Source organism: Amaranthus tricolor, chromosome 2, assembly GCF_026212465.1.
Source record: "Amaranthus tricolor cultivar Red isolate AtriRed21 chromosome 2, ASM2621246v1, whole genome shotgun sequence".
Lineage (NCBI taxonomy): Eukaryota > Viridiplantae > Streptophyta > Magnoliopsida > Caryophyllales > Amaranthaceae > Amaranthus > Amaranthus tricolor.
Genome location: NC_080048.1, coordinates 30,965,161 through 30,989,787, shown reverse-complemented (window position 1 = coordinate 30,989,787; position 24,627 = coordinate 30,965,161). Strand labels below are relative to the sequence as shown.

The following is a 24,627-nucleotide window of genomic DNA, read 5'->3' as shown; positions in this document are numbered from 1 at the left end:
AAGTAAAGATGCAAACAATATATCTACTCACATGGTTAGCACTGAACTTCAAAGGTTGAAATCAAAATTAGAATCCTACGAAATTGAAAATGAAAATTTGAAAAATAAAATAAACTTAAGAGGAAAAGGGAAAATCAATGAAATTCCCAAATGGATTCTAAATGCTAAAACCAAAAGTAAAGAAGGTCTAGGCTATATGAGGAATGATAAAAAGAAAAAGTTCTATGTAGATCTCCCTAGTAGCAAAATATGTTCCTTCTGTGGTAAAATTGGACACCTGAAACATCAATGTATAAAGAAGGAACAGCATACCAAAGCAAATAAAAATTATGTCGAACGAATATGGATTAAGAAATGTGATTCAAGTATTGTCGACAAGGAACCCAAGGATGAATGGGTTCCTGCACCTAACCACTAATTTGCTTTGCAGGTTCAAGTGAGGGGGAACAACTCATGGTATCTCGACAGTGGGTGTTCCAAGCATATGACGGGTGATAAAACTACATTTCTCTCACTTGAAGCCTATGATGGGGGAACAGTAACCTTCGGTGACAACATGAAGGGTGAGATAATCGCCAAAGGAAAGGTTGGAAGGTCTAGTTCCCATGCCATTGATAATGTATTTTTAGTCGAGAATCTAAAACACAATTTGTTGAGTATTTCTCAATTTTGCGACAAAGGTAACTCTGTTAAGTTTACTTCTGAAAAATGCATAATTTCTAGGAACAGTACAGGAGACCCTGTGCTGGAGGGAATCAGAAAAGGGAACACCTATGTGGTGGACCTGGACACTGTTCCCAGAAACAGTCTAACGTGTTTAAGTGTTATTGAAGAAGACCCACTTCTTTGGCACAAGCGTCTAGGTCATGCTAGTTATTCATTGATTAACACCTTAAGATCAAAAGACCTAGTAAGAGGATTACCTGCAATAAAATTTCTTAAAAATGAAGTTTGTGATCCTTGTGCTAAAGGAAAACAAGTGCGGTCATCCTTTAAATCAAAGAACGGTGTGACTACCACTAGACCATTAGAATTAATTCATATGGATTTATGTGGACCAATGAGAACACAAAGCCGTAGTGGCAAAAAGTATGTGTTTGTTGTTGTTGATGATTATAGTAGATTCACGTGGACCTTATTTTTGGCAAGCAAAGATGAAGCTTTTGATGAGTTTGTTTCCTTTGCTAATAAAACACAAAAATCTACCAATAATCAAATTGTTCACATTAGGTCTGATCATGGGAAAGAATTTGAAAATTCAAACTTCATGAATTATTGCAATGAACATGGTATAAATCACAATTTTTCCGCACCTAGAACACCACAACAAAATGGAGTGGTAGAAAGGAAAAATAGGACCTTAGAAGAAATGGCTAGGACCATGTTGATTGCTAGTGGTCTACCTAGGAATTTTTGGGCAGAAGCCGTTAATACTGCATGCTATACATTGAATCGTGTACTAATTAGACCAATCACTTCAAAGACACCCTATGAATTGCTCAAAGGTGTTAAACCAAATATTTCCTATTTTCGTATATTTGGATGCAAATGTTTTGTTCATGTGAATGGAAAACGAAACATAGGTAAATTTGATGAAAGAAGTGATGAGGCAGTATTTCTAGGTTATTCATCACAAAGCAAAGCTTACAGAGTTTATAATAAGAGAACAATGTGTGTAGAGGAGTCTGTTCACATAATCTTTGATGAAACTAACTTTTCAACAAGTGAACAGGAAACAAGCAATATTAAAATAGGTCTTGCAAATTTGGAAGATGAAGATGAAGGAATCAAAGTGCAAGATCAAGGAACAGCAAGTGAACAGTCGATACAAGAAGAGGCAGAAGAAACTGACCAAATTCAGGAACTGCCAGCACAACAGGACCAACAGACTGTTCCCAATCCAGCTGTTCCCACAGATGAGCAAAATGATCCAGTAGCTGAACAGAATGACAATCAAGTTGCTGAACAAGAACATGCTACTGTTCCTTCAAGAGAATTTGTGCCTAAACCTTGGAAGTATCAAAGATACCATCCTCTTGATTCAATTATAAGTGATATAAATAAGGGAACACAAACTAGATCTCAATTGAGAAACTTTTGTGCACACTTTGCGTTCCTATCATCACTTGAACCTAAAAATCACGAGGAAGCTTTAAAGGATTCCGATTGGATAGTTGCCATGCAAGATGAATTGAATGAGTTTGAGAGAAATAAAGTGTGGCACTTGGAACCCAAACCGAAAAACAAGAAGGTTATTGGTTTGAAATGGGTATTTCGGAACAAGCTTGATGAGCATGGAATAATTGTTAGAAATAAAGCTAGACTTGTGGTTAAAGGTTATAATCAACAAGAAGGTATTGATTACACTGAGACTTTTGCTCCAGTAGCAAGGTTAGAGGCTATCAGAATCTTAATTTCTTTTGCTGCATTTATGAATTTTAAACTATATCAAATGGATGTGAAATGTGCTTTCTTAAATGGTTACCTTGATGAAGAAGTCTTTGTGGAACAACCCCCAGGTTTTGAGAATATCTCCTGTCCTAATCATGTCTACAAGCTTGACAAAGTCCTATATGGCTTAAAGCAAGCTCCTAGGCAATGGTACGAAAGACTTTCAAAGTTTTTGATTCAAAATAACTTTGTAAGAGGAAAAATCGACAAAACCTTGTTCTTTAAGAATAAAGGTTCTAATATTTTGGTTGTTCAAATTTATGTTGATGATATTATTTTTGGTGCTACTAATGATCTGTTATGTAAAGAATTTGCTAACCTTATGGGTACAGAATTTGAAATGAGCATGATGGGAGAATTAAATTTCTTTCTTGGTTTGCAAATTAAACAAACTGAAAATGGTATCTTTATTCATCAACAAAAATACATCAAAGAACTTCTTAAGAAATATGGACTAAATAATGCAAAAACCAATCATACACCTATGGCTACCAATGTTAGACTAGATGAAGACCTAAATGGAACTAACGTAGATCAAACAATGTATAGAGGCATGATAGGTTCTTTATTGTATCTAACTGCAAGTAGACCTGATATTTCTTTTAGTGTTGGTTTATGTGCAAGATTTCAATCAAGTCCTAAAGAATCACATCTCACGGCAGTAAAGAGAATTTTGAGATATTTGAAGGGAACAGACGACTTGTCCCTATTTTATCCTAAAAGTGATGTTTATGATTTAAAAGGTTTTAGTGATGCAGATTATGCAGGTGATCTTGTTAATAGAAAAAGTACATCAGGTATGGTACAATATCTTGGCTCATGTTTAGTTTCATGGAGTTCCAAGAAACAAAATACAGTTGCATTATCTACTGCAGAAGCTGAATACGTAGCAGCAGCAGCTTGCTGTTCCCAAATGCTTTGGATAAAACAGCAACTAAGAGATTTTGGTATTAAAGTTGAATGCATTCCTATTTATTGTGATAATACTAGTGCCATATGTATATCTAAAGATCCAGTGCATCATTCACGTGCTAAACATATACACATTAGACATCATTTTCTAAAGGATAACGTAGAACACAAAAATATTGTATTGAAGCATGTTAACACAAATGAACAAGTTGCTGATATTCTGACCAAACCACTTCCTAGGGAACAATATGAAAAAATGAGATTGGAACTTGGTATGATCAAGCTCCACTAAAGTTAGTTGCATATATTTCCCATTGAAGCATCATGAGAATGAAAAGGTCAGGAATCAATCTCAATATCTTGATTGAAAATCAATTATTGCATGGATCAAGTAAACACGTAATAAAGTTTGTACTATGAATGTTTTTACGTTTGCATGTTGTTAATTCAATCAGACCAAAGCAATATGTTCATTATTTTCTCCATAATATTTCATAATATCATAATTCATTTTGTTTTCGAAAATTTATTTTATTTTATTTTGATTTCACATTTTTTTTATTATATTATCATATTGTTTGGAAAATTGTATGGCCAACTTCAATCAAAAATAAAGGGAAACGATCCTTAATCATCAAAACACACAATCCTTCCATATCAAATGCATTGATGAAAAAGCATTGATTAGCTGGGACGTATTTGGTAATTGTCAGCCATCTTTAAAAAGCCCTTACCTCATCAAAATCACTCAAACCGTCATCTTTCTCCTTCTTCACAAACCGTCACAAGAAACCTTCCTCCTTCTCCCTCAATCCTTCAAAACTCAAACATGAAAACTCCCAAATCGAGCAAGAACACTTCCAAATCAGGAAAGAAAGCCTCTTCATCCCACCAAACCATCCAGCCTACACCCTTAAAAATTGTTCATCCATCACCATTACTAAAAGCTGCACCATCATCATCACAAGAAACCACTGACAATATTGGATCAAAACGCAAAACATTCACACCAAAAAGTGAATCATCCTCCAAAACTGCCAAACGTTTGAAGCAAGTCGACCCTAACAGTGCCGAGGAGATTGCAAAGGAAATGTCTGTTGGATTTGGGGTCGATAAGTTCTGGTATGACTCTACTTACTTTCCACAACTTCATAACATTTTAAAATTTCAAGAATGGGAGGTTTTAATGACTGAATATAGCTGTAATTCTATCTTCCCAAACATCATGCGAGAGTTTATTTCAAACTTTTCAAATGACTGTGGTATGTGTTCCAGTGTGGTTAGGAACATTAAATTAGAGTTTAACAGCGCCTTGTTGGCAGAATGGTTTAAGATTCCAAATGTAGGGTTTGATACATACAGTGTTGGTGCTAAGATAGTTTTCTCTGGAATAAATGAAAAAACGATCTTTAAGTTTTTAGGGGTTGAACAGAAACGGGGTAAAATCAGTCATAATGTGTTGTCTCCATTGCATAAATTACTCTATAATGTAGCACGAAGATTCATCTTGCCCCGCAACTCTAAAAGGAGTGAGGTGAGTCTGCGTGATGCAACTCTGATTTATTGCATGGACAATCAAATAAAAATCAATTTTCCATCTTTAATGATTTCACATTTATCCGACTGTATAGAGAAGAAGAATGTTGTGGGCTATGGGGGGCTGTTAACATGGATTTTTCGTAATTTTGGGGTACCATTGGATGGGCTGGAGTTCCCAATGGGACCAAACATGAAGATTGGTGCAAGATGTCTGAAAAACTTGCATTTGAAAGTAAATGATGAAGGAGTATTAATAAACGAATTAGAAGAAGTAGTTTTTGTTGGTTCTGATGATGAGGAAGTAGAAGAAGAAGAAGAAGAAGATATTGAAAAAGAAGTAAAAATAAAGAAAGAAAAAGAAATTGAAAAAGAAAAAGAAAACAAAAAAGAAGAAGAAGAAAAAGAAAAACAAGGGCCTGTTCCCAATGAGACAAAAATTGAGGGGGAACAGGAAGAGGGGACAAAAATTGAGGGGGAACAAGGAGAAAATGAAGCTTTAGGAGATTCTAGTGATGAGGAGGTCGTGATTGCATTGCTGAGGAAGGGTAAAGCCACTCAAAGAAAAAGTAGGAGGCTTGCTTCAAAAGGTAAGGCTGTAAAGGTTGATGATATCACTTCAGAAACCATAACTGAGCCTACTTCATATGAACCTCCTTCTCCTAAGCCTACCACTTCACCACCAAGTCAAACCATATCACCACCTCCATCACCTATTCATTTCACACCACCACCATTTCCATCCTCTCCTGGTATTGGTTGTGCTGACCCTACTCCTGCAGCATCTTCAGACTCCATTCTTTCCAAGCTCCTTGATCTACAGTCTCAAGTAATTGCATTTCAGGATGAAATTCGTGTCTCGCTTGCTTCAATTGTGGATCAGCTAAACCAAATGGAACAACGCCTTGGTGCCAAGCTGGACACAGTGGAGGTGCAGACTGAGTACATTGATGAAGAGACTGACCCTTGAACCCTCTCCCTCTGGTTTAAAAAATTTGTTGGCTGTATTACTTATCAAACAATTTCTCTTTTTACTTTGTACCATCAGGGGTACATTGTGGTTGTAACTTTGACCAAATTGCTACTTTTCTTTTTTTTTTTTATGGTCTGTGACAATTAACTCTATGCAGGTTTAATCATTGTTCATAGCACTTGCTTTTATTATTGTTGTTTGTTGTTTTCATCACTAACAAATCTATATGGTCTGTGCTGAGATTTGATAACTTCCAATTCTTTTTGATTGATGACAAAAGGGGGAAGATTATGCACAAACTTAACAGGAGCAGTGATTACACAGTTACATATCATCTTGGTTAATTTATATTGTTTCTTATGGATGATAATGTGCTGCTGTGTTTATGCTAGTTTAGTGATCCTCTGTGTTACTAAGTTTGTTGAAGTTCTCATGAATATTTGTTTCTGTGAAAATACTTAATAAGTTATGTTTAATTGTTTATTATAGTATTATTATGTTAGTTTTAATCATGTTAGTTTTTATTTATTTTAGTTTAACTTAGTTTATTCGTTTTAAGTTAGTTTATATTGAAAATATTTGAAAAAGTATTTGTTATTTTGGAGTAAACTGTTTGATTATGAATAACTTGGTAAATTATATTTTAACAAGTTGATTTGCTAAGTTAATTAGAGTTACTTTAATCTCTAGTATGCTCTATGTATTTTGATTTACTCTATTTTTACTTAAGTTTGTTTATAAAGTTTGCCATCATCAAAAAGGGGAAATTTGTTGGCCTCTTAAGGTTTTGATGATGACTTCACTTGTAAATAAACAAACATATTTTTAGAGATTGTTTTGTAGGTATATATCCGATTTAATGTGAATCGTTGATGAAGCCTATGACTTGATTCGTGGAAGATGTATGTGTCTCAAATATCCAAGAAGTTGGGAAATTGCTCTGGAAAACAGTCTGCTTTTCCTAGAGTTAAAGTTCTGACGAATGTTGTAGATGGAGACAGTACGCTGTTCCTCACGATGCAGGTCTGAAGAAGATATTAACTGGAAATTACGAATATTATGATTTCTGTTTTTAGTTAATGTAAAAGGTTAAAATTTAATTAGTTGCTTAATTAAGTTTATTTATTAATTGGCAAAATGATTTTAATTCGCCTAAAAACATGGAGAAGATCAATTCCTTGTTTATCTCCTATAAACTCGGACATCCAAGAGACTTGTTCTCTACTTTGAATTAGTCTCCTACATTTTAGGATCTTCCTTTTACCCATGTAATATTAACCGTGCAAGAATTCAGCAGCTATTTTCCACCTCTACTTTCAACTAACTTCCCACTTTCTTTGGGAGCAAGTAAGTTATGGGAGTCGTGGGATGAATGCACCTCATGGAGAACGTGGGCTGAGTGCACTGATGGCTGTTCCCCTTATAAAAGAGGGAAATTACGGTTCAGATGGGTATGCATGATTGAGAGTGTCCATCAAAGGGAGATTAATTGAGAAAAATATTCAAAGTTTTTAATGCCAATTAATTCATGATATTTTTCTTGAGCAACTACTTAATTTTAATTTTAGTAGAGAATGGCCTTGTAAAGGGTAATTGAGTGTTTTGTTGTAATTAGACTTATGGGAAGTCTAAGGGAATAGAGAATAGAAACGTGAGAAGAAAAAGAGAAGGAGAGAAGAGAAGAGAAGAGAAGTGGGCCTAAGTAGAGAAGCTTTGAGTAAAGCATTTAGAGAATTGAGAAGCTTCAAGTGAAGCAAACATTGTTTTGTGTAATTGTAACTAATTGCCTAAACATAGTGAGAATTTTGAAATCCCGGGGGGTCGTGGTTTTTCCTTCTTATTAGGCCAAGAAGGTTTCCACGTAAAAATCCTTGTCTCCTTTTATTATTCTTTTCGTTTTTAAGTTTAAGTTTTTGTTCTATACTTATTATAATTCCGCAAAAATTAGAGGCAAAAATCTTAAATCTACAACACAACAATTCACCCCCCCCTCTTGTTGCATTCGATCATCTATTAGAATTCCTACATATATATACATAAGTATTGTTCTATTAAGAAACTGAATAATAACTGATAAAGTAACTGCCTAACATGAGATAACCACCTAAAGATGTAAATGAATGTAACTGTAAAAAACTGCTTTCCAATAATCTTAGCATTAACCTCACTTCTATTTTTTTCCAATTGTACGATGACATTACCAAACATGCACCATAAAATTCTTCCCTAATAGGTCAAATTATTCCATCTATGTAAGATACAAACAGAAAAGGGTTCATTTGCTCTCCAATATATCCCGGTTTGGTTTTGTACTTTCGTATTGACAAAATCTGGAGAAAAGCTTCTAGCACATGCAAGAGTGATATGGCAATACAGAATTCATGTAATGGAGTAATCCATTAAAATACCTTGAAAAGCTGATTTAATCTTTATTGAAACAGAACAATATAAAAGAGAGAGGAGGAAGGGACTGAGCCAAGTTGAGAAGGAAAGAAAGAATCAAAAACTTAAAAAAGAAAACAGAAAAAGGAGCCTATTTAAATACATCAAAGCGGAGTTTTTATATCCTCATGAGGTAAACTAATTTATGAAGTACTAATATCCTCAACATCCCCCCGCAATCGTGGCTGGGACATGCCAAGATTGGATAGTAAGTGTTTGAATTGTTGAGAGGGCAAAATCTTGGTGAGAACATCGGCAAGCTGAGAAGTAGTGGGAAGGTATGTGAGTTGAATGAGGCCCTCTAAGAATTTTTCTCTAGTAAAGTGACAATCAATAGCAATGTGTTTTGTACGTTCATGAAACACAGGGTTCTTAGCAATATAGATAGCAGATTGGTTGTCACAATGGAGGGTCACTGGTTGTAGGTGAGAGATGCCAAAGTCAGCTAAGAGTCTAACCATCCATGTTACTTCAGAAGCTGCATTTGCCATTGCTTTGTATTCTGCTTCTGAGGAAGATCTTGAAACGGTGGGCTGCTTCTTTGATTTTCATGATATTGGTGATTGACCAAGTTGAAGAACATACCCTGAGACTGATTTCCTAGAATCAATGCAGGATGCCCAATCTGAATCAGAAAAGGCCTGCAAAGCAAGTTTGTCGGAGCCTTTAAGAAGAATACCCTGCCCTGCGGTGTGAGCAACATAGGAAATAGTATGGTGAAGAGCCTGTAGATGTGGTTCCCTAGGTTGTTGCATAAATTGACTAAGGTGTTGAACACTGTAGGTAAGATCAGGCCTAGTGTGGGTGAGGAAATTCAGTTTGCCTACCATACTTCTATAGTATGTAGCATCATGAAGTAAAGTACCTTCAATGGAACTGAGTTGTAAATTGAGAGGCAAGGGAGTCACAGCAGACTTGTATGAAGATAGACCAGCAGTTGCTAATAAGTCTTTAGCAAACTTGTGTTGACTGAGAATGATGCCATCATGAACATAGGCGACCTTCAATCCAAGGAAATAATGTAACCTGCCTAGGTCCTTTATACTGAAAACATTATGCAAGTGAGCTTTCAAATTAGAAATTATGGTAGAATCATTTCATGTGAGTATAATGTCATCAACATAGATAGCAGCTATGGTGATAGTGGTGCCTTGATTTTTGACAAATACAGAATAATCATCTCCAAATTTCGCTTTAAAAAAAGATTGAAGACTACTCATATCAACAAAGTGCATCTTCTTTTCATGGGAGCTTATTCATTAAGAACTCCACAGTCAAGCGTACTTGGTGGGGAGTGATCTTAGGATGAGTGACTTCTTAAGAAGTTTTCCTAGGTGCGCACGAGTGAGGCCAAAGTGCGCTGGAAAGACTTATGTTGATCTATGGGGCCAGTCTACAGTCTCTATGAGTAGTCACAAGCGGTCTGTTGGGGCGGGAAGTTACAGTTGAACTTTCAAGAGCATAAAAAATCCCATTCATTTTCCCCTTCATCACCAGATGTGACCCTCTAGCAATCTTTATAACTCCAACTTCACAAGTGATCCTACACCCGATCTTATCAAGAGTCCCAAAGATATAAGATGCTTTTTCAAACCCGGAACATGCCTCACATTTGTCAAGGTTCTCACCATTCCATCAAAAATTCTCATTTTCACACTCCAACCCCGACCACCTTACATGTAGTATTGTTTGTCATGGTCACATTTTTTCCATCGACACTCTCATATGATTGGAAGAAATTTTTGTTGGGTGTCATATAGAATGTGCACTCGAGTCAAGAATCCACTCATCACTACCTTTGTACCTATGTGTGGCAACTAAACCACCATCATCATTATCATTCACGTAACTAGCATCGACATTACTAGTTGCGTCCCTAGTCCCATCATCACTAACATTTTTCTTTTTCCATTTCCAACAATCCTTCTTGATATGGCCTTTAAGCTTACAATAGTTGCAAGTCTTATTTTTGTTAGGCCCCTGTGACTTCGACCTCCCTTTACCCTTGTTTCCTCCCCCACTAGTGGAATCTTTCTCAAAAGTCCTCCCTCTCACAAACAATCCATTAACCGAGCCACCGTGTGTTTTCTGTGACAATTGTGTATCAATCAAATCCCTTTGTGTTAAGGAATTTTTTTCACATCATCACTACTCAAGTTTTCTCTACTATAAAGTAGAGTTTCTCTAAATTCTTGTAAGATGGAGGTAGAGAACATAAAAGGTAAATAGCTAAGTCTTCATCATCAAGCTTGACTTTAATGTTTTGTAAATCCATAATAATGGAATAAAACTCATTTAAGTGTGGTTTTAAAGGTTTACCTTCCTCTAAGCGTAGATTGTAGAGTCTACTCTTCAAAAGTAGTCTATTGGTAACACTCTTTCCCACGTAGAGTGATTCCAATTTCTCCCATATACCCTTGGTTATAGTTTCGTTGGAAAGGTATAATTGAACTGCCGATAGTGCCTTTGTGTCAATCTCTTCCTATTTCGCCGCGGTTAGTCCTTCCGGCATTTTGTCTACATTGTCAATGGCCTTTTGCACACCATTTTGAATCAAAATGGTTTTCATCTTGACTTATCATAAGCCAAAGTTCACACTCCTATTAAACTTCTCTATGTCAAGCTTCATTGTGGACATGTTTCACCAACAAATGACTTCTTAATCACCGTAACAACGACTTGGATCTAATACCAATTGAAAATAATTGCTTGATTAGAGTCTAAATTCAAAACTTATCCTCTAATGTTACCATGATCGCAAGATTCTAGTAACTTGATGAACTGATTGAATTTTAATGATTACGACAATGTTTAAAGGAAATAAAAGAAATGCAAAAGAACACAAAGATTTAAGGAGGTTCATCCAATGATAGCTACGTTCTACATGGTATGTAGTTTCTTATTTAATTATAACAATTGAGAATTACAACTCTTATAATGAAGTATTACTAATGATGTAAGAGAATGCAAAGGCTATGTGTTTAGGCTTAGGGGTTTCTGTTTGATGTGTTTGGATGTACATGAGAGCTCTCTATTAATAGTGCTAATTACATTTAATTAGTTTACACAATCTTAATGCTGAGAATTTAATCATATAAAACTGCTCCAAGACTTGAACAAACACGAAAAGAATCCAAAGCCGGCTGGTAGAGGACTGCTCGTTCGAGCACCAAGCTCAGAACCTTTTGGATCTACTTCCTGTAGCTACTGGCTTCTGATTTGTGAAGTGGTCGTTCGAGCACCATGCAGGGGCAAGCTTCTGTCTTCTTTTGTTATACATGCTCGGACAAGGCACATGCTACTAATTGAATGCCTCGTTCAAGGCATCTTAACAGCTATAGTCTTAATATTCTTCATTAAAACACTCATTACACATCATAATTCACATGCTTAAGTTACATACGTTAATCTCCTCATAAACTACAAGAATTAATCCATAGAACTTAAACCCATATTCAACACACATTAAGACACCAACTTAAATCACCCATTAACTTACTCCCATAGGATTCCACACATGAATGCACACATCAATTGTGCACTCAAGTCATCATTTAATTTCAACAACTTACATAATTTGCTCTTTCACACTCTTTAGTATACGAATTTAATCGATAATATATCTAATTATACATTGTCAAAAAATTTTAGAAACTATAAATTTATAAAATTTGATGATGATTCACACAAAATCTCATATGATTACATTTTATCTTATAGTTTAACGACAATATAAAGGTTAATTTGCTTAATAAATATTAGCAAAGTCAACTATATAGCAAGTAAAAAAGAACGGATGAACATGATGATATGGATCATGCATACCAAATGACACACTAGTTAACACGTCGCGTTGGCAACAATCCTTGTGCAGGCTACATGTAACGTTAACACTTCATAAGCGTCCACGCCTTTTTTCTCTCTTAAGCAAAAGAAAAAAAAAATGATACTTTTCGCGCGTCGTAATTCATTCCGTAGTTTCATTCTGAATTCTGATCTCCCCCGGCAAATATAGACTGTTTTCATAAAACATACTATAGAATAATGCAATTTAATAATCAATGCTTATTCTGCTTTGTTGAATTGTCTGATAATGGTAATAACACGTCGTCAACAGAGATAAAATAAGAATAAAGTGGGTCATTTTCTTTTCTTTTCAAGAATCTTTGATTCCAAAGTTTTGCTTCTGAATTGGGTTTCTTCAGAAATTTAATGGGGTTTGTATGTTTTTCAGAATAATCGGTTAATTTTCAGAAAAATGGATTGGATGAGTCCAATATTTCGCTTATTCAGTGTGATAATTGGGTTTGTAGGGTTTAGTTTTGGGATTACAATTGGTGTTACGATTGGTTATTTCTTATTCATCTACTTTCAGTCATCTGATGTTCAGGTAAATTTGTTTCTGTATAAGTTTATTTGATTTTTTGCTTTTGAAGTTATAGAATAATCACAAATGTATGAATTTGTGCCTGTTTTGATTGAAAATTAAATGGCTTTTTGTTATGAGGTAAATTGGAAAATTTTGATTATATTGTTTGTCTTGATACCGTAGAAATTAGAAAGGTAAGTTTGCATTGCATTGAACAAAACTGTGGAGGTGGGGCCCATTTAGGATTTGAGGTAATGTAATGTTAGTTATTGATACACAAAAATGAAGTAAGTTACTTTTCATGGAATTTGGTAGAGCCCTCCAAGTACTTATTGATTAGACTAAAATTTATTTTTATTCATAATTTTTTATTAGTACCAAGTGCCACATTTCCATATGTAATATAGATGAAAGTGGATTTTGTGAAGAAAAATAAATAATAAGAGTTTGATAAAATTATGAATATTAGAAGTAATTTTCCTAGCTAAATTATACTTCATTTAAACAATATTACCATTCCCACCCAATAATACATTACAAACAATCAAATGGGTCGTTATTTTGTGTGTATATGTACTTCCTCCATTTTTTTATCTTGCACACAAACACCTTTTCACGCAGTCTAATACGTTTATCGGATTGTTTATATATAGAGTTATACACAACTAAAAATTATAGAAATTGGATATTATGAAAATATGTGACGGGAAGAATAACAACATCCCACATGACTTTGTTTTTTCTCGTATAATAGTCACAATATGTAAATACCATATAATGATGAACAATACATAACTTGGTTTGGATGCAAGTAAAAAAAAGGTGGAAGTAATTGTTTGTTTGCGATTGATGTTGATGTTCTTTTGAAAAGCAGTGTTAACTTGTTTGAGATTGTAATTTATAATTTCTGATTTTTTTACATTGAACAAATGGTGTTTTCATATATTTACAATTTAGATGACTATCTGAGCTACAGTACTTGTTTATACCATCTTGAAAATTTCGGATTCTACATTTGTACTTCCTCCATTCTGAAATACTCGCTACATAAGGATTTTTGATACTATTAATCGTTTAAGCTTATTTTATATATTCCAGCTATGAAAAAGTATAGGCTAATGTGTTATGAAAAAATATAGTCAAGTGAGATCTTGTTTGAATCGTCTACTTGCATACTTTCATTATATTAAGATTTTATAATTTTTAGATTTAGATGTGTGTAGTTTCAATATATAAATGATCAAAATAACAGACTGTATTGCGTAAAAAGTCAAAAGTAGCAAGTATGGTGGAGCGGAGGAAGTACTAGTTAATATTTGGTAGTATATCATATGGGATTGAGTTGAGAACTTAAGCTAAAAATGATTGTAATGATCACAAGCTATACTTAGTTTTTAAGTTGCCAGGAAGGTGAATAATCTATTGAGAATTGTTTTTCATGCGGACAAGGAAAGGATTAGGCATTTGTAAACCTTTTTTTATAGTTATAAAACACTTTAGACTTGAGATACTACCAATTTCATTTTATATATATTTGTCTTAGTTTTTTGTGTGCACTTTTTTGTTTATGTGAAGCTGCGCATAGTGTTTGGAAACAATTTCTTTGTTATCACTAACTAGAGTAAGGTACCCTACATCTTAGCCCTCCAAATCTCATCTAGATAGGAGCCGCTAATGGCACTGGGGATTTGGGGTAATGGAATTGTATGTAAGCTTCTGTGATTTTAATTCTTTTTTTAAATATCACATTGTCTCTACTCTCTTCCAAGTCGACTAGAGTGTCTAATTTTGCTGGGGTTTCATAAATGGGATATTTTTTTAATTGGGATATCTTTTAATAAACTATTTTTTCTGTGATATATGTTGGATTGTCCCTACTCTGTTCCAAGTGAACTAGGGTGTCCCTACTATTTTTTAAACTGTGATACTTTTTCTTGACTCGATACTCTAAATCCTTTCAATAGAACGCTTGGACGCTGTCACCGTAACTGTTTAACACCCTTGCATTTAAAGTCAAATATGTTATCACGCGAGGCCTAAGGGATGTGGCTTGTGTAATTCACTGGCAGTGTAAGCATTCTGTTAGTAAAGCTGAATAATGATCAAGTCTTAAAAAGCAAAGGATAAATCTGAAATTTCCTTCTCACTAACCATTTCTTAAGCTTTTGGGATTTTAATCTGTATTTACCAACTGAATTTGTTCTTGAGTTATAAGGACATATGGATCGTTCCAATCCTTTGAGTTGATGTGTAACATTTTGATTTTCTACTCTATCTGATAATGTTGGACTGTTGTTTCATGTTATGGTATCAAATCCTTGCGTCCAACCTTCATTGGACAGGCACCTCTTTAGGTGTTTCTTATGTATTATGTATCTTGCAAGAAGTAGTATTTACTGATCCAATATATTAGTCTGGCTTACTTCTTTTACATATAGATAAGACAGAGTACTGAAGATGGGATTCCCTATTTACGTTGATCATTAATGTGTCACATGATTTATTGGTTGGCAACAAAATTTTGATGTCTTTTTTGTTTTTTGTTTTTTGCATCTGGAGATATTGATTGCATCTTCAGCAGTCATTATAACCTTATATAATGTTTTATATTGCTGACAATTTCACGGAAGAAAGAGTAGGCTGTATGAAGAGACGAGTGGAAGACTATTTTGCGATCATGTCTGTTTCTGTAATTTATTTACATGTTGGCGTCTTCTTTGTTCTAACAAATATACTTTTGACATTGGTAGGATCCTGATATTCGTCCATTGGCTGACGAAGATACAGATAAATTACGGAGGCTGCTTCCTGAAATACCTCTTTGGGTGAAGAACCCTGATTATGATCGTGTGAGTATGAAATAGTCTTACTTGTCATTAACTGTATTTTAGATGCACATGTTTTTAACTTTGTCTTGTCCTTTGTTTTCTTAAGTATTGCGTTTATCTATCATTCGCTTCTTCTGTAGATTGACTGGCTGAACAAGTTTATAGCCCTGATGTGGCCGTATCTAGACAAGGTATTTTACTGGTCAATTGATTTTCCCTCTCAAGTCTCAATGTTATCGGTTCTGTATATTTGTCTAACAAAGGTTCACTGCTTGTACACAGGCAATATGCAAAACTATAAAGGATATTGCAACTCCTATAATTGCTGAACAGATTTCAAAATACAAAATTGACTCTGTTGAATTTGAGAAACTCACCTTAGGGTCACTACCACCAACTTTCCAAGGTTAGTGTCAACTTATCTTTAAAGTTTGTGAAGCTAGAGAACGTGTTGTAGACTTGATTAACACTAGTTCTCATCAATACTCCTAGTGAAAGAGGGCGTGTTGATGAGAACTAGTGTTAATCTGGATCTATAATAAAACTACCTCTTAATACCAACTTATTCCTCAAGTCTTCCCTACATGACAATTACCTAAATTACCCTTATATAAGCCCAAATATCCAGAATACTAGTTCATTGCTATTATGTATGTTCACATTCTGCCCTCACCCTGCTCGATTGGTGTTTTTGTTTAGGTATGAAAGTCTATGTTACAGACGAGAAAGAATTGATTATGGAGCCATCTTTAAAGTGGGCATCAAATCCTAATGTCATGGTTGCTGTAAAAGCTTTTGGCTTGAAGGCAACTGCTCAGGTAGATGCTCTGATTGTGATATCTTGTAAAGCATTGGTTTGTTGTGTTTCCTCTGTCTTGTAGGGTGTGTTTGGATGGAAAGAAATAGAGAGAAAGAAAGGGAGAGATTTGGAGTGAGGAAGAATTTCTTATTTGGATAGAGAAATAAAAGGGAAGGAATTTGGAGGGCAAGAAATTGAAAGGATTTGATGGATACTTTTTTTGTTAAGGTTCTAATCTCTTCAAAGTTGAAAAGATTTGAAGGAAAAACTCCCATTTTCCTTCCTTTTCCTTTCATTCCCTTTTATACAAACAAGAGCCATTTTCCTTTCCTTTCTTTTTCCTTCCTTCCCCTTCCCTTCCCTTCCTTCCCCTTCTTTTCCTTTCTTTTCTCTCTAAAATTATTATCCAGACATAGTGATATAGTCCACTTTGACTTCTCATAACTTATTAAAAGTACTTGAACATGAGTGAGCTTAAGAGTGTATTTAGATTGAAAGAAATGGAGGAAAAAGAAGGGGAGAAATTTGAAGGGATGTGAAATCACTTGTTTGATAACAAAATGGGAGGGGAGGGATTTGGAGAGGAGGGGTTTGGAGGGAAAATATGGAAAAATTTTGCTAAGAATACAATCTCTCCTAAAGTGGGAAAATTTGAAAGAAAAACACTTGTTTTCCTTTCCTTCCCTTTCCCTTCCCTTCCCTTCTAAACAAACAAGATACACTCTCCCCTCCCCTTCCTTTCCCTTCCCTTCTAAACAAACAAGATACACTCCCCCTTCCCTTCCTTTCCCTTCCTTCTCTTCCCCTTCTTTCCTTTCTTATCTCTCCCAATTTGCTATCCAAACATAGTGTAAATATTTGTATAAGCGTAGGTCATACTGTAATAGAGAACATTGTTCAATTAAACATGCATATGTTAATATTATGAGTATAATGGGTACAAAATTAGAAGGGTGGACAATATCTTTGAGATAAAAGGAGTTTGAGATCATTGAGTTAAGATGCTGATGTGTTTTATTTACTTATTGCATGTGATTCAGATGTTGGATCTTCAAATATTTGCTTCTCCCCGCATAACTTTGAAGCCCTTGGTGCCAAGTTTCCCATGTTTTGCTAGCATTTATGTTTCTCTTATGGAGAAGGTAAGTGAGACCCTGATATTGGTCAGATTTGTCTTTTTTAATATGGAGTAGTTTCCCGTGGTTGGAATTATTATTTCAGATTTTGAATTATTGGTTGCTTAACACACCCAGTTTAGGTGGTTGCCACTTAATGCCATTGGGGTAATGGAATGTTGTAGCTGCTTAACACAATAAGCTGGTGACAGAGTCCGTTTCCGTCACAGTAAATTGTCATTAGACAATTCTTTAATCTTAAAATGGAAGATAAGTTGAACAATTCAGAGCTTAAGCTTAGTTTGCAAAGGTGTTCTCAAATTTGAGCTAATAATAGCAATTTTAATAGATCCTCTTGTGAAGATTATGCTCAATCGAATGTCACAAGCAATTGTCTGATACATTTTGGTGGATAACTGGCATCTAAAAGAGTCATCATAAAGTTGTCTACACTATATCATACGCAGCATCAAATCCGTCTGATTCAATAGTGCTAGTAAATCGGCTATGAAATATTCAGCTTCTTATTTTATATTTACAATGTGAGCGCATGCCGTTTTGTTATGCAGCTCTTTGACAGGGAATCAGTTTTTGCCTTATTATTGTTCCTGTCATGTTTTTTTGTTACGGATTGTCAGTTCTGCTAATTTATTATCAGTTAGTTATGCAGTTTCTAGTACTACAAGGAACATAAAGGTTAATCATTTGTTATCTTGCAGCCGCATGTTGACTTTGGTCTGAAGCTTCTAGGGGCTGATCTCCTGTCAATACCTGGCCTTTATAGGTTTGTCCAGGTACAGTATCTGGTTCCTTTACTAGTGACTTATGCAAGGGAAATATTAATGCTAGCTCCTTTTCATGACCACATCGTTATGAAGCTTTAGGCGAACACGTTATGTTTGTTATGATTTGTTGATTGTGGCTGCACATTAAACTTTGAAATTACTATTTTCTTGAAATACTGATTTCTTTTTCCTTCAACAACTATCATATTTGAATTTGAACCTTTTCTCTCCAGTATACCATTGTAAAATATAATGGTAATCTTTATACTTTATAGTCTCTAACTTCCTCTATTCATTGTTTAATTGTATGAATCAATATTGAACCGGAAGCTTTTTGTGTGTGGACTGGATGATTATGTTACTTATCTAACCTTGCCACTTTGAAGTCTGATCCTGATAGATACATTTATCATGATAATTAAATTTGTTAATCAATGTTGGTATAAACTGTATTGCTCTCATTCATTAGACGTGTTCTATTATTTTTTTTTCCCTCTTCAATAATTTGGAAATTTTTTCTTTGCTTCTCAACCACTTAATGTTTTTCACACTTGAAAAATAGAAAAAATTTGACTTGAAAATTACCCTTATTGGCTCAATCTCAAAAAATGAATCAATTTCTTCTTTGTCAAGAGTAAAAAAGTCGATGAGTTTTATGCGACCTGGAAAGATGGCCTAGTGTAATATGTACGGTATCCGCTGAACATTAACTCTAGAATTGCTAGTCTAAAATGGCCGGAGCTTCTGTTGAACTACGGTTATTAAATTTATTAGTAATGATTTTGATTGAAAGAACTTATAGAACTTTTAAAACTCTTACGTCCCGTTTGGTTAGTGGTCTAAATAGTGGTAATAGGAATGACTTATAGTGTAAAATTTTTCATCAAAAGTTCTATGTCATTCTCATGGTAATGAAACTTTAATCACAAAAGAACTTTTTGTTTACAAATTTCCATTACCATCTAATACCACCTCTCCCGATGGTAATGCATTGAAACGAATTTTATGAAGAAAATGAGATGATTGATGTTGGACGACCATAGTCGTCAAGATAGCCAAGAGATTTTTGAACTAGAATTACAATAATTTTCATTCCCATTACCACCGTTTATTACCACCTACCAAACGGGCCGTTAGACTTTTTTGTTGATTCTCAGAATAGTAAATTGATGTTTTTGTATTATATCCCAGTGACCCCATCATATTTCCATGTTCTAAATTTGCTGGTTGTAAGTAACTTCTATTGCGATAAAGCTTCTACTTTGACGTGCTTCAAGTTGCTCTACTATTTGATGAATTAAAATATTGATTTCAACCTTTTCATGATTAATCTGAGGGATCTGATAACACTTTCAATATTCAAACTGAATGGCTGTAAGGAACCCTATCGCGCTCAAGATATTATGATGTGAGTCATGACCCTCCAAGATCAAATATTTAGATAACCTAGGCGAGATACCACCAGATCTTTATTTTTCATATTTTATTGATCTATATATATTATAATCTTTGTCGAAGGCAACGATTATCATTGATGAATCTGCTCAATTTTTTCTTGCTACAGGAGCTAATTAAAGACCAAGTTGCTAATATGTATCTATGGCCACGTACACTAGAAGTACCAATTTTGGATCCCACAAAGTACGATTGCTTTTTTTTTTTTTTTTTTTTTTTTTTTTTTTTTTTTTGTGCTGTCTATTGTGTATTCACATGTTTATGCCACCATAATTCTTGATCTTTAATATGTACGGATGCTGCAAAATTTACAGAGCTCAAAGGAAGCCCGTGGGCATTTTACATGTAAAGATTTTAAGAGCCACAAAGCTGAAGAAGAAAGATCTCCTGGGTGCATCGGACCCGTACGTAAAATTGAAGCTCAGCGACGATAGAACTCCATCGAAGAAAACAACAGTGAAGCACAAGAACTTGAACCCTGAATGGAATGAGGAATTTAATTTGACAATAAGAGATCCGGAGACCCAGATGCTAGAACTTAAAGTGTATGATTGGGAACAGGTATTCTTGTTTGGATTTCATATGATTTTATGTCTAGCTTTGTATAGCTTATATCTGAATTTGCTACTTTCTCTATTTTAGGTTGGTAAACATGATAGAATGGGTATGAATCATGTTCCTTTGAAAGAACTTACTCCTGATGAGCCAAAGGAATTTACTGTTGATCTCCTTAAAACCGGTGATCCAAATGATCCTCAAAATGAGAAATCACGGGGTCAGATTGTGATTCAATTGACATACAAAGCATTTAAAGAGGAGGATCTCGGAAAAGATTTTGAAGATTCAATGCAGCAAGCACCCAAAGGAACTCCTGCTGGTGGAGGTATTCTTATTGTGAGAGTACATGAAGGTCAAGATCTCGAAGGAAAGCATCATACAAACCCGTTTGTACGTGTCATCTTTAGAGGGGAAGAGAGAAAGACCAAGGTAGTGTATTATTATTTTTCCGTGAGATGTAGGTATGAAGTCAAGGCCATTCTTAAATCGAGGGTCTTGCTGGCCGCAACCTCTTTATCTCTTTTGATAAGGGCTTAGTTTGACGTCATTTAACCCTCTTCAGACCCTAATCATAGCTTCTATGAGCGGGCATATACTAGGTATGATGATGATGTAGACCCGGGGTAAGCATATGTGCTTATCGATTGAATCTATCGCGCCCACCAAGTAATAAGTTATGAAGTACTTAGCAATAGTATAGGGAAGGTTGCGTAAATCGGTAAATGTTAATTTTGTTAGGAGGCATTGAGGTTATGGTAATGGTATGTTAAGGAGTCATTTAGTTTACTATTTGCAAGGTGGGATCTTGAATGAAGATACTTAATGCTGTTAATATAATCTGTTTTGAAAGTAGAATTACTTGGGCTATTGCAGACTATCAAAAAGAATAGAGATCCGCGTTGGGATGAGCAATTTCAGTTCGTAGTCGAAGAACCTCCCACAAAAGATAAGCTACATCTGGAAGTTGTGAGTTCCTCTTCAAGAAGCTTACTTCACTCCAAGGTATTTATACCCGAGCCGTCCTTTTCCCTTGAAAACGTTCAAGTTTATTTCAATTACTCCTTTTGTCCGGTCTTAGTTTCGGCACCTTTTACATTATGCCTTACATAGAGTTGTGAATTCCTCTTAATAGAAGTTTTTATTTGGTGGAATATAATTCGAAGAAAATTTATGCGGTTTTCAGGAATCCTTGGGGTACGTAGATATAAACCTAAATGATGTTGTTAACAACAAGAGGACAAACGAGAAGTATAATCTTATCGACTCGAAGCATGGGCGCATCCTAGTCGAGCTATTGTGGAGAGCTGCTCCCCCAAAGTCTTAGAACACTCTACATCTTTTATACAAATACCAACTAAAGAAAAATGCTGCATTCGGTGTTTCGAATAGCAGCGAAATTGTTTAGCTTATGTGATCTTGAATATAATTGTAGCTGGGAATGCAATTTAACTTTTCTGGGTCGTGAAAGACCGATTTTACTTGTAAACTGTAAAGAAATGCAGTTGTTCGTCTTTCTAACGTGGTCGAAATTTTTTTGCTTCAGTAAATGTTGAATATAATTGTGATTTGTGAGCTGTGGAGTTTTAATTTTAATTTAATAAAATAAACTTTTAACAATATGAGTTTATATATCTAATTTCATGCGCAAAATTTTAATTTTCAATAACTAATTTTTATTTGAGTACATATATAATTTACAAATAAGTTATTAAAGTGGAAATATTAAATATTATGATAATTATAAATAGTTATTAAATAAACACATAATAATGTATGCATTTATACCTTTCATACAAATTCATTTTGATAAAATTAATTCAATTTAATATTCATTTATCTAAAATATGTATTAAAATAATTTATGGCGTAGTTGTCTAATTATATTCTACATGTAAGATTTGTTTTAATTGATATTGATAAGGAGCTACTTGTTTCTTTCACCTTAATCTATTGCAGAGCAAATTAGGATTGTGATTTTCGATTCCAATCCAACATGTTCTATCAAGTTGGAATTGATTGAATCAATCTTTTCCACGTGGATTAAATCAAAATATGGATTTTTTATATCATATCTAGACCTGTGCAATGGACTGATACGGGCTCTATTTTAGACGGGTCGGGCCGGGCACAAGAATAAGGAACGGGCTTTAAATAGATCGGGCTTTATGACCCAGCCCGAACCATTTATCTTAATTCTTAAAATTAATACATATATATTTTTTTCAGTATAATTCATGAAAGCATTGGAATAAGTAAGCAATTTGATAATATTTGTTGGAATCATTTCACTATTGATTAAACTAATTACGTTTTCATTTATTTTTGATCAGTTAGATAAGAAAACTAGCTACAAAAGCATCACAGTTCCCGGTTCATGAATGTGAGTAGTTTAATTATAAGTAACCAACACAAATATTTACTCCTTCACATTCAGAGCAAATGTCACATTTGATTTTTTGACACTTTTCATTGATCGCTTTTAATTTGTATTTTATTTTCAATCTAGCTGTCAAAATATAGTCAAATGAGTTCTTGTTTAATTCGTCTCAATACAAATTTTATTTATATGAAGTCAACACACATTCACCATTTCCCGTTGGGTTTCTTGACCAATACTACGTTGCAGAGCCACTCGGAGTATTGATATTCTCAGATGAAACCATCCTTAAGTAACTTATCAAATTCTTCGTAAGCAGCTTTTATTCTTTCTTTCCCTTGGTGTCGTAGCTTTTGCTTGACAGGTTTGTATCCGGGTTTGATGTCTAACTTGTGGCACATGATACTGGGTGGAATACTGGGCATTTCCTCGACAGAGAAAGCAAAGATATCATGGAATTCGGATATGGTAGCCAAAACATCGTGTCTCACTGCTTCTGTGAGGTTTTTACCCACATTGATCTTCTTCCCTTCAAAAATTTCCACCTCTTTGTGTCGTTTCGTGGGCTGTGGTCTTCCTCGTATGTTCAGCATGTCTAAACAGACACTCATGATGGATTGATTTGTTTCTTCTTCTCTCTTCCTCTTGGAAGATTCTCTAGGAGCACCGTCATGCTTCAAAGTATTGATGAGGCATTGACGGGCTGCCTTCTGATCTCCTTTGAGGATTCCGACCTTACCGTCATCTTGCTTGAATTGCAGCAACAATTGATATGTTGAAATTACAGCTTTAAGCTTGTTGATGAGGGGGAGCCCCATGATGGCATTGTAGGGGAAGTTTAAATCCACCACGGTGAAACGAATAGGCATTGTTTTGCAATTGTTTCTCTCCCCAACACGTACTGGAAGTAAGATGATCCCAAGGGGTAAGACTTAATTACCTCCAAAACCAATAAGGGGTTCGTCAACAGGTTGCAAATGTTTTTCCTCGAACTTCATTTTTTTGAGGCAATCCATCGTGATCAAATCCGTTGTACTTCCAGTGTCAATTAGTAATCTCTTCACCTTCATCTGGCCAATCTTGATTGTGACTACTAATGGATCTGTGTGAGGCTGCTGGAGTGGTTGTGAGATAGTTGTGTCAAATTTCATTACCGGACCTCTTGTGATTGCTTTGGGAGGTCCTTTCATCAGAGTGTGGACGCTATCTCTTGCTGCCCTGAGGATGGGGTATTCTTCTGAGAAACCTCCCTTGATCATCTTGATGACTCCACGTGTATCACTGGAGACGTCTTATCTTCCTTCATTCTTCGGGGGTTTATGCCTTGGACGGTATGACCTCTCATTGTCACCACGAGAGGTATATTCCTTCCTATTCAGAAACCTCCCCAATTTTCCTTCTTTCGTCATTTGATGCAAAATACGTTTAAGCTCTATGCATTGTGTTAGAGTGTACCCGTATTCTCGGTGGTAATCACACCATAAGTTATAGTTTCGGCGATCTGATGGTGTGGTGGTAAGTGGAGGTACCGAGAGATCTTGGCAGGATTAAGAGTCATTAGAATTTCAGCGAATAAGGGGGAGTTCAACAACACAAGGGCCTCTTGAGGTCCTACTCGGCTGAAATCGTCTTGTAGGGGTCTGATAGGGCTAAGTGGGTAACTAGACCCAAAAAGCCGCGACATCTTCCTCTCTTTCTGCTTTTCATCCACCAATGATTGTACAATGTGCTATTGTTGAGCCTTCTTTTCGTTTAAGTAGCTTCTAGCATCTGGAGTTTCAGGCTTGGATTCCCCTTATTCCTTTCCTTTACTAAAACTCTTTTGGAGTTTGGATCTTTCCCTCCTTTGTCTATTTCTTTTGCTTGATCGCGATATTTGAGTATCCCTATCATCCGCATTTTGGGAACTCGAGTAGGGTTTGATTCTCTTCTTGAGGCTTTCAATTTGATCTGCCATGTCGGTCAACACTTGCTGATGTGGAGTAACGACATTGGCACTAACAATGGCACGAAGCTGTTCAGCGAAA

General features: G+C 35.2%; 2 protein-coding genes across 3 annotated transcripts; one reads left to right on the top strand and one right to left on the bottom strand.

The window, feature by feature from the left end:
- Window positions 1-8,862: 8,862 nt before the first annotated feature.
- LOC130805713 (uncharacterized mitochondrial protein AtMg00810-like) lies at window positions 8,863-9,549 on the bottom strand. Its single transcript, XM_057670496.1, has 2 exons — window positions 9,436-9,549; window positions 8,863-9,315 (listed from the first exon to the last, which is right to left on the bottom strand). The coding sequence occupies exons 1-2, from the start codon at window positions 9,547-9,549 to the stop codon at window positions 8,863-8,865; spliced, it is 567 nt and encodes a 188-aa protein (XP_057526479.1).
- Window positions 9,550-12,218: 2,669 nt separating this feature from the next.
- On the top strand, window positions 12,219-21,833 carry LOC130805239 (synaptotagmin-2-like). Of its 2 annotated transcripts, XM_057669919.1 has the most exons (12): window positions 12,219-12,704; window positions 15,434-15,532; window positions 15,652-15,702; window positions 15,794-15,917; window positions 16,211-16,329; window positions 17,351-17,452; window positions 18,145-18,219; window positions 19,775-19,851; window positions 19,980-20,226; window positions 20,308-20,652; window positions 21,097-21,225; window positions 21,407-21,833. In XM_057669919.1, exons 1-12 carry the CDS (start codon window positions 12,573-12,575, stop codon window positions 21,545-21,547), a joined length of 1,641 nt encoding a protein of 546 aa, XP_057525902.1. In that variant the 5' UTR covers window positions 12,219-12,572; the 3' UTR covers window positions 21,548-21,833. The 2 variants fall into 2 exon arrangements, with proteins under 2 accessions (XP_057525902.1, XP_057525903.1); XM_057669920.1 differs by lacking the exons at window positions 12,219-12,704; window positions 15,434-15,532; window positions 15,652-15,702; ... (2 more) ...; window positions 17,351-17,452; window positions 18,145-18,219 and adding an exon at window positions 19,429-19,618 and having other exon boundaries at window positions 21,407-21,818.
- Window positions 21,834-24,627: the final 2,794 nt, after the last annotated feature.

Coding starts and splice junctions, on each gene's coding strand:
- LOC130805713 (XM_057670496.1), bottom strand. CDS start 9,549: ATGCACTTTGTTGATATGAGTAGTCTTCAATCTTTTTTTAAAGCGAAA. Junction 9,316..9,435: donor TCACCATAGCTGCTATCTAT/GTTGATGACATT, acceptor CTTGGATTGAAG/GTCGCCTATGTTCATGATGG.
- LOC130805239 (XM_057669919.1), top strand. CDS start 12,573: ATGGATTGGATGAGTCCAATATTTCGCTTATTCAGTGTGATAATTGGG. Junction 16,330..17,350: donor GCTTGAAGGCAACTGCTCAG/GTAGATGCTCTG, acceptor CATGTGATTCAG/ATGTTGGATCTTCAAATATT. Junction 18,220..19,774: donor GCCTTTATAGGTTTGTCCAG/GTACAGTATCTG, acceptor TTCTTGCTACAG/GAGCTAATTAAAGACCAAGT.